General features: G+C 39.8%; 1 protein-coding gene across 1 annotated transcript in view; it reads right to left on the bottom strand.

Moving 5' to 3' along the window:
- Positions 1 to 273: 273 nt before the first annotated feature.
- The window catches only part of LOC107694781 (collagen alpha-2(XI) chain-like), a 16,477-nt gene continuing 7,584 nt past the window's right edge, over positions 274 to 9,166 (bottom strand). Inside the window, exons 27-57 of the mRNA XM_016494469.1 lie at positions 8,951 to 8,995; positions 8,797 to 8,850; positions 8,654 to 8,707; positions 8,507 to 8,560; positions 8,164 to 8,361; positions 7,986 to 8,039; positions 7,600 to 7,707; positions 7,404 to 7,511; positions 7,261 to 7,314; positions 7,007 to 7,060; positions 6,800 to 6,907; positions 6,660 to 6,713; positions 6,457 to 6,510; positions 6,218 to 6,271; positions 6,059 to 6,112; positions 5,819 to 5,926; positions 5,682 to 5,735; positions 5,478 to 5,531; positions 5,314 to 5,367; positions 5,041 to 5,094; positions 4,848 to 4,955; positions 4,702 to 4,755; positions 4,005 to 4,166; positions 3,302 to 3,355; positions 3,017 to 3,052; positions 2,796 to 2,849; positions 2,371 to 2,644; positions 2,167 to 2,279; positions 2,013 to 2,081; positions 1,296 to 1,532; positions 274 to 468 (exon numbers count right to left, since the gene is read on the bottom strand). Of these exons, the coding sequence (XP_016349955.1) occupies positions 322 to 468; positions 1,296 to 1,532; positions 2,013 to 2,081; positions 2,167 to 2,279; positions 2,371 to 2,644; positions 2,796 to 2,849; positions 3,017 to 3,052; positions 3,302 to 3,355; positions 4,005 to 4,166; positions 4,702 to 4,755; positions 4,848 to 4,955; positions 5,041 to 5,094; positions 5,314 to 5,367; positions 5,478 to 5,531; positions 5,682 to 5,735; positions 5,819 to 5,926; positions 6,059 to 6,112; positions 6,218 to 6,271; positions 6,457 to 6,510; positions 6,660 to 6,713; positions 6,800 to 6,907; positions 7,007 to 7,060; positions 7,261 to 7,314; positions 7,404 to 7,511; positions 7,600 to 7,707; positions 7,986 to 8,039; positions 8,164 to 8,361; positions 8,507 to 8,560; positions 8,654 to 8,707; positions 8,797 to 8,850; positions 8,951 to 8,995 (2,739 nt within the window). The 3' untranslated portion in view covers positions 274 to 321. The remainder of the gene's footprint in view (positions 469 to 1,295; positions 1,533 to 2,012; positions 2,082 to 2,166; positions 2,280 to 2,370; positions 2,645 to 2,795; positions 2,850 to 3,016; positions 3,053 to 3,301; positions 3,356 to 4,004; positions 4,167 to 4,701; positions 4,756 to 4,847; positions 4,956 to 5,040; positions 5,095 to 5,313; positions 5,368 to 5,477; positions 5,532 to 5,681; positions 5,736 to 5,818; positions 5,927 to 6,058; positions 6,113 to 6,217; positions 6,272 to 6,456; positions 6,511 to 6,659; positions 6,714 to 6,799; positions 6,908 to 7,006; positions 7,061 to 7,260; positions 7,315 to 7,403; positions 7,512 to 7,599; positions 7,708 to 7,985; positions 8,040 to 8,163; positions 8,362 to 8,506; positions 8,561 to 8,653; positions 8,708 to 8,796; positions 8,851 to 8,950; positions 8,996 to 9,166) is intronic.

Raw genomic sequence — 9,166 nt, 5'->3', positions numbered from 1 at the left:
ATCTGCTCCAACACAGAATATCTTCTCTTCTCTCCTGCGAGAACGGCTTTCTTCTCCTCCGTTGCTGGGAGTGTTTTTCCCTGGGTGTGTACTTTGTGTGCAACTTTGTTTCACAACAATGTGTGTGTGTGCATGTGTGTGAGTCTGTGTGTCCCACTGATTACACGTAATTTCAAATGTCTTTTTTTTAGTGTTGGCACATCTCTATGTGGTGGTATTTATGTCTAGGTTTTAAGTGCATGATTAATGAGTATGTGTGTGAATGTGTGTGTGTGTGTTGTATTGGTGATTGTATTCTCCTTGCCCTCAGCATGTGTGTGTTTATCCCAGGAAACAGACAGGTCCCACTTCAAAGCCAAATTTCTGATTGTCCTCCCCAAAGTCTGAGATCCTGATGTCCAGCAGAGGGAGCTGCTCCACCTGAGGTGTGTTCACCTCCAGCACTGTCCTGTCCAAGCCTTTACGATACTGCAGAGGGAAAAGACGGAAAAAAATATTTAGGAATAGAATACCTCAACCATTGTATTATGTTAAAAGTCTGGGTATGATTGTTATGTTAATTGTATTCAATAAAAGCCACCAAAAATCACACTATTTTGAAAAAAACAAAACTATTTAACAATATATATATATAAAAAATGTTTATATATATATATTTTTTTTAAATTTTCAAATAGTTTTTTTGTGTGTGTGTGTCTTCGTGAAACTTCGAACAATAAAACATGGAGTTAGCAATGTCAAGGTCATGGGTTCGATTCCCAGCAAAATTCACACACATGAAAATATATGCCTTCAACACAGTATACTAAATTTCTTTGTTTCAATACTTCTGCCATAACAAAATTAATGTTTTACATTTTACAATACATCATAATAATATATGATGTATGCAGATTCCACAACATTGCAGGCATGTTTATGACCATGTTAGAATTTCAGGATTTCTGACAACTCATAAATGTGTTCAGGTCAAACTGACCCAGAACATAATATAAGGGTTAAGATGATCAAAAAAGTAAAGAAAAAAAAATTATATATGTATATACACACACACAAGACCAACCACCCATCAAGCTCAAACATTTGTAATAATATTGCATCTTGGGTTCAGTTAAAACGTTCTAAAACACCCCAAATAGTACATTAAAAAGTACATTTAATATTAATTGAACCAAAAAATGTACATTAAAAACATCCAAAAATCTTTTCATTACTTAAAATGCTTATATAGTGCAATCGCTAGCTTTTAAACATACTGCCATCTTTTATCTATTTATTTGTTTCTGTTAACGTACAGAGCAGCCGTCGGTGAGGGCTTTGATGTAGGGACTGGTCTCGTAACTGAGCTCTTCATCGTTGGTACCCTGGAAGAGTAGCGCCCTCTGGTACCCGCTGTCGCTCGTGAGGTCCGCCCAGGCCACTGATCGCTGGCAGTGGTAGGTCAGGTTTTGACGGGCCTGAACGCTGAGCAACCGCAAGAATCCCAGCTGGACAACACCCACGGGCTCTCCACTCAAGTCAACATATGAAAACTACAACATAAAAGAAAACAGTAATTCACGATTCATAATATAATGAACTCGACACTGCAATATTTCTTAGATTTTGATGATGAATGACTTCTGGTTGTGTCGTCGCTGCAAATCACTCTCAGTGTAAACACCCTTTAAAGGGACAGTTCACCCAAAAATGAAAACCCTCAAGCTGTTCTTTCCTCTGCTGAACACTAAAGAAGATATTTTGAAGAATCTGGGAAACCAAACAGTTGCTGGTCCCCACTGACTTCCTTATTATGAAAAAGAATACAATGGAGGTCAATGGGGTCCAGAAACTGTTTGGATACACACATTCTTCAAAGTATCTTCTTTTACGTAAATGATGACAGAATTGTCATTTTTGGGTGAACTATCCCTTTAATAATGAGCTTTTGGTTCATTTGTGCATATTACTTGGCTAAATGAAACATGGATTGAAGAGAAGATTCTGAAGAGTTCTTGAAGTGATAAACTCACCTTGCTGCCCTTTGCAAACTGACTAAACCAGGACCCAGGCTTCTCCTTTGGCCAAGTGTTCATCTTCACCTATGGCAGAATTAAGGACTAGTAAATCTAAAGGATGTCGCAGTAAAGTATAAACATATAAAAATGAATGCCAGCAAATTCTTACATTCTCTACTGCTTTGCTGGGATACAAGCACGTCTCTCCCCCGGCAGTGAAGTTACAGTAAACCTTGAACGAGTCCCGGGCGCAGCCTTGATTTGGATCAATCCAGTACTCGCCTGAATAAAAGAATAAGAATGATTAGAATGTGTAATGGCTCACCATTGGTTACGGAATGTGTCAATCACATAGTAACCATGACGATCATACCATCTTTCAGATCTGGTTGGCTGAGGTGGAGGTCCTGGCAGGTGCGGGCGGGGCTTTCCTGTGTTCCCAGCGGGAAGCGCATGCTCTCGATCTCCTGGCGCAGGGAATTGAGCGAGCTGAAGATCTCCTCCATACCTTCATTGGCGGTCAGGAACTCTGTGCCCGTGGCATCGGCAGCCTCAGTCTCAGAGAGCATCTTACTGGCGTCGATGGAGCGCTTGGACTTCTTAGGGAACTGAATAGGCAGCGGCTGAATGACATCACCAGGTGGTCCCTAAAGAAAAAACTAAATTCAGCTGCATTTCAAGGAACTCTGGGATGTGCTGATCTCCTTTTATTTGTCTTGAATGAAGTTCATCTTCACTGCCAAATGATGACTGTACAACATCTTGCGTTTTGTATTGTAGATAACAGATACGACTCACAGGTGGTCCTGGTGGTCCTTGTACACCTTTTTCTCCTTTAGGACCAGCTCCACCCTGTACAAAAGAGAAACACATACAAAATGAGTGCCATTTTAGAGTAAAGTATAAAAAATGTGACATATGTATAATGCTTAAACATTACCTTACATGATATGGCTCATGATTTACTTCTCACAATACATTTGATCTTAAGTACAAATATTTAAGGAAGTATTACTCACAGTGGCACCTTTAGCTCCTTTGATACCCCTCGGACCCTGTGAGAAACATCACATCCATTCATACTTTGATCGAGGAAACCAGTGTTTTGAGATGATATATTTTGGTGCTTCAGAGCTCAAGTTAAGTAGTCATAGTTTCAAGATTTTTTTTAAGATTTAACAAAGGATTAATCATGAAGAATCAGTGCCGCCAAAGTACTGAAGACACGTTTCTCCACAAAATTCAGAGTTTGGTATGATAAACAACTCTACAGAAGTGAGAAATGGTAATGAAAGTTTACTCACAGGCATACCAGCAGGACCTGCAGGACCAAGAGGACCCGTTCCTCCAGGCATACCCTAACAAAACACATCAAGAAATGAAAGAAAGAAGAAAAAAAATATATGATATGATAATAGGATATGAACTGGGAAAGTTTTACATGTACACTACCCTTCAAAAGTTTGGGGTTGGACAGATTTTTAAAAATGTTTTAGAAAGAAGTCTCTTCTGCTCACCAAGGCTGCATTTATTGGATCAAAAATACAGTAAAACATTGTGAAATATTACTATCATTTAATATAACCATTTTCTATTTTAATTTTATTCCTGTGATTAAAGATGAATTTTCAGCATCATTACTCCAGTCTTCAGTGTCACATGATCCTTCAGAAATCATTCTAATATGCTGATTTGCTGCTCAAGAAACATTTCTGATTGTTGAAAAGTTGTGCTGCTTCATATTTTTGTGGAAACTGATACATTTTATTTCTCAGGATTCTTTGATGCATACAAAGTTCAAAAGAACAGCATTTATTTAAAATAGAATCCCTTGCATCATTATAAATGTCTTTACTGTCACTTTTGAGCAATTTATTGCATCCTTGATGAATATTTAAACATTAATTTCTTTAAAAAAAATCTTACAGACCCCACTTTTGAACGGTAGTGTATATTTGCCTGTGGTGTGATTTTGATGTGCGGAGGACGTGACTAGACTTCACATACCGTTTCTCCCTTGTGTCCTGATGATCCCTGAGGTCCCGGCAGGCCTCGGTCTCCCTTCTCTCCTTGTTCTCCTGGAGGCCCGATCAGACCGAGCATACCTGGATGTCCCTTCTCACCCTTAGCGCCGGGGTCACCACGAAGACCTGGCAAACCTGGAGGACCCTGTGAGAGGAGTGGAAAATTTGGCATTCAATATACATACATGTATTTCATGTAACTATAATAATAGTTCTAATAATAGTTCACTTCTTAGTGTGTACTTGTATATTGAAAATTCAATTCATTACTGTATATTTGATAATACAGCAGGTCTTTGTAAAGAAGATTATAACTGCACACTCACAAGTATATTATTACCAACAAACAATGAGACACAAAAAGTCTCAAAAGACCAATACAACATAACCAGAGATCTCTCTGATGTCATGTGATATACGGATCAGTCTGTGTTATTTTAATTGCTCAAGATTGTTAAATAATTATTGAATACTGATTGTGATGTAACTATGTTTCACCTGTGAGTAACTCGATTTATGATGTTCTCAGTTTTGAGGAAATTGTAACTTGACAAAGCTTGTTGCTGAAATGTTGGTTATAATGATCTTGTAAGTGAGTGTGCTGTTATAATCTTCATTTTTTCCCCTGCACCTCCATAAGGTGTGCGTTTGCTGTAATGCTCTAATACAGAGGGTCTTACCATTGGTCCAGGGGGTCCCTTCTGGCCAGCAGCACCTGGAGCGCCTTGCTCACCCTAAATACAGTTATCAATTGTCAGAAGATCATCTGATAAACACTATATTAGTTTTTACTAAATAAACAGAAAAAAAAATTCCAATATCATACCACTGTTCCAGGCAACCCTCTTAGACCCTCAGTTCCTGGTTTTCCTGGTGGACCCTGTGCCCCCACGGGGCCAGTCTTTCCTGGAGGGCCCAGGGCACCTGAATCCCCCTAGAAAAAAAAACAGATTAAAGGAGGAAAAAAAACTACAAAAAGCCTGTTTATTTGTTGTAACTATATTCTCTCTTAGTCTCACCTTGCTTCCTTTCTCTCCCTGACGACCCTCTGGTCCCCTTGTGCCTGGAGGACCCTGAAATATGAACATTAACACAATTTAAAGTCCAGAAATATGTATTTTTTCTATGGGTTCCATCCTGTACAATATTTTTTGTAGACCAAATATTTAACAAATTACTCAAATTACTCATCTACTACAGTGAAATACACAATCAATGATCTAAAATTACAAGGCTCACAAATTAACATGAGAGTGGTTATGTTGGGCTGTGGTGAAATATGGTGATCTTACTCTCTTTCCTGGAGGTCCAGGTGGTCCGTTCTCACCAGTTGGTCCCGGTGAACCCTAAAGCCATGCAAAGATAGTACTCAGTGAACACAATATATCCTGAAAAACCCCTTATAAGTATGCATAAGGAAGATGTGCACTTTATAAACAGGAGGATGATCACTCACAGCTTCTCCTTGTTCTCCATCCTCTCCTCTTTCACCCTTTGCACCATCGTGGCCCTGTAAAGTAGGTCAGACATTTTTTTTCTCGCACCGATGAATCACATACAAAGACCAGGAACATGTACGAAGAATGTACGAAGGGTCAAATTCAATTTCATGTTGACTTGAAGTGTCATGTATTAGTATGTAAATGACAGCTCTACTCACTCGTGGTCCAACTTCACCAGGGGGACCAGGATCACCAGGGAAACCAACGGGACCCTTGAAAACACAAATATCAGCTGCCGAAGAGTCACAGATAGACCTGTTTCTCATTTCAAAGCTATGTCATGTTTAATACATACGGGGTTTCCTTTGGGTCCATCATCTCCGGGGGGTCCTTTTCCACCAGCAGGACCAGAGGTGCCCGGCTGCCCAGCCTCTCCCTTCTCACCACGCTCTCCTCTCGGGCCCTGCCATTGGATAAGCAAACCAATAAGGTGTTAGCTGTGATTATATCTACTAAATAAATAAATATAAATGTAAGTAATTTTTTTTTACAAGTTCAGAGGATGATAAAGATTTCAACTAAAAAAAATTCTCACTGTTTTTCCTGGCTCTCCACCAACACCAGGTGGTCCAGATTCACCAGGCTCACCCTGGCAATACAAATAAAACAACGTAAAGTGCCAACAATCAGAACTGCTAATCTTGTCAAGCATAAGTCGTCATCCATGCAGAAAGATGAACTTTTTTATACTTGCCTTCTCTCCTATGGGACCTGGATTACCCAAACCTCCTGGAGGACCTTGAGGACCCTGAAAAATTAAGAATATGTATTAAATTATCCAAAAAATGCTAAATTAATTGACCGCAGAATGCCATGATTGACCAATCTGAATAAAGTATTTCAGAGAGTTATTGCATAGTGATTATAACACATATAATAATGAACTGTAATCATCTGTAAATTATTATTTATAGTACAAATTAAGTTACTTACATCAGCACCATTAGGACCAGCTGGACCACGTGGACCTGGCGGACCAGGAGGACCCTACCGAAATACATGACCAGAAACGATTAGGATATAGGCATCATATATGTTTATTCTAAGGGTGATTCAAAATGCTAGAGCATCATATGTTGCATTATAAACATTAATTGTACCTTTAACTGCCTTTAAATAAAAATATTAAGACTCACCATTGGCCCAACATCTCCTGTCTCTCCTTTTTCTCCAGCTGGGCCTGGTAAACCCTAATGAATGTGAATGAAGTGCAAATAGCTAAAACATCCAGTATGTAGATTTTAATGGGTAAGAGTGAATAAAACACAATCTGTACCTGCAGTCCAATAGGGCCTGGAGGCCCAGGGAATCCTCTTGTCCCTTCATCTCCCTTAGCGCCGAATGGTCCCTGTTGACCTCTTGCACCTGTCTCACCATCAGCACCCTGAGAAGAGATTTGAAATGGGGTCGACCACAAGCAGATATAACCTTTTGACTACCTATGAATAGTAGCATGACTTTGTTGGCATCAAATCACACTCACAGCTGCACCAGGCTGTCCAACAGGACCCATTGGCCCGGGTGGACCAGGAGGACCCTGTAAAGGTGCAAATAATTGATTATAGATTGATATTATGCCCACCACAATAAGTGAAACAAAATCTAAGCATGCAAGGTTTTCAAATTGTAGGACTCCTTGAAAAGGCTTGGAACTCGTTACAATGTTGATGTATTTTCTTTGGAAACAGGACATATTAAAATTATGAAGATTTCTTAAACGAAAGTTAATTTACTCACATGTTCTCCCTTGGATCCTTTACCGCCCTTTTGTCCTGGCTCTCCAACCTCACCCTATACAAAAAACAGTTAAACTTTATATTTGACAAGAACATCCACATAACTGTGAGGATTTGAGATTGAGATATGAAGAGATTGCTTACCTTGTCTCCATCCTCTCCAGCAGTACCTGGAGGTCCAGCAGGGCCTGGGAGGCCAACTGGACCTTGGATGCCATCACGACCAGCTGGACCAATTGGACCTTTCTCCCCCTGTAAAACAGGATTATCTTATTTGACAGGCCTATATATAAATATATAAATATTAGAGATAAGGTGCAAACCTAGAGTAGACACTTACTGGCACTCCTTTTTCTCCCGCAGCTCCAGGAGGCCCCTGAGGTCCAGGTCGTCCAGGCGGGCCGACAGTACCTGCAGTGCCAGCTGCTCCTCTCTCCCCAGGAGATCCCTGCATAGAAATTCAGTTAGGGTAAAAGACTGAAAGTAATGCTATAGAAGAACCATTCTGAGTTCCCCAAAGAACCTTTCAGTTCTTATACACTTATAGTGTAAAGAACATATTATAATCTAGAGAACATTTCTGAAGTATAAAAACCTTTTGTGCATTTAAAATGTTTTATGGATGTTAAAGGATCTTCATGGAACCATTAATGGCAATAAAGAACCTTTATTTTGAAGAGTGTATCTACGTGATATTTCATATTCTGGTTATTATGAGCAACATACAGCAGGTCCAGGTGGTCCAGCAGGGCCTTCATTTCCTTTCAGTCCTCCAGTGCCCTATGAAAACACAAAGGTAGAGCTCAGTTTGCTATAAAAACATTTATGTGCAGTTTTAGAAAACACATTTAGAAAAGGTTTTATAATATAAACTTCACTAAGCAGAATGGGTGAGACTTATTACTGGAGTTCCTGGCAGTCCTCTCTCTCCTGGGAATCCTCTCAGTCCAGGGGGTCCGTCTTTTCCGGGGCCGCCGGAGGGACCGGGATCTCCTTTGGTTCCCTCTTTACCAGAAGGCCCAGGAAGACCTTGCTCACCGGGTGGTCCTGGGGGTCCTGGGTGACCACGCTCACCCAGCTGACCAGTCTCACCAGAGGGACCCTAAACAAGAACTAGATTTGAGTAAAGCTTGTACAGTTCCATACATTTCTGAATCGATTTTAAAGATTTATTAATTTTTGAGGAATTTTATTAACAGTTTCTTGAGAAAGAAACCCATTTTGCTCGCTAAAAGCACAAAACTCACCTGTGGTCCAACAACTCCCGGTGGCCCAGGTGGTCCAGTTTTGCCTTGGAAACCCTAAGAATGCAATATGAAAAATATATGTTGCTGTTCAACTTTGATCACAGTGAATATTGCACTTTAGATGATAAAAAAATGAAAGATACGTACAACTTCGCCTCTTTGTCCAGGGTGTCCAGGCAGTCCATCTTTCCCTGGAGGTCCCTTCAAAATCAATTGACATATCAATAAGTAATAGAGAAAAACAAAAGTTCAGTTTAAGCATCAGATCAAACTAATAAACTGTTCCTTACAGGAGGTCCCTTCGGCCCAGGGAATCCATTTGGACCTTGAGGTCCAGTTAGTCCCTGTACAAAAGGAGAAACATAATAAATAAATTAAAGCTGAAGCGAAAACCTAGACTGAAAGGTTTTAAATAAATAAAATAAAGTTTTGAAAAAAGCATACTCTCTCCCCAGGTGGTCCAGGAGGCCCGTCACTGCCCGATCCGCCCTAAAACATCAGAATGTAGAAACTGATTGACTGAAATTAATTGATCTTTATTTTCATCGTTGAAAAACTACAAAAATTAGTTGAGCAACGCCTCAAACAATGTCCACTAAATTAACAACAATAAATAGAACATTAAAGGGGTCATATGATGTTGCTAAAAAGAACATTATT

This window comes from Sinocyclocheilus anshuiensis, unplaced genomic scaffold, assembly GCF_001515605.1.
Source record: "Sinocyclocheilus anshuiensis isolate Anshui unplaced genomic scaffold, SAMN03320099.WGS_v1.1 scaffold1497, whole genome shotgun sequence".
In the NCBI taxonomy this organism is placed as follows: domain Eukaryota; kingdom Metazoa; phylum Chordata; class Actinopteri; order Cypriniformes; family Cyprinidae; genus Sinocyclocheilus; species Sinocyclocheilus anshuiensis.
This window is presented reverse-complemented; position numbering and strand designations above follow the sequence as displayed.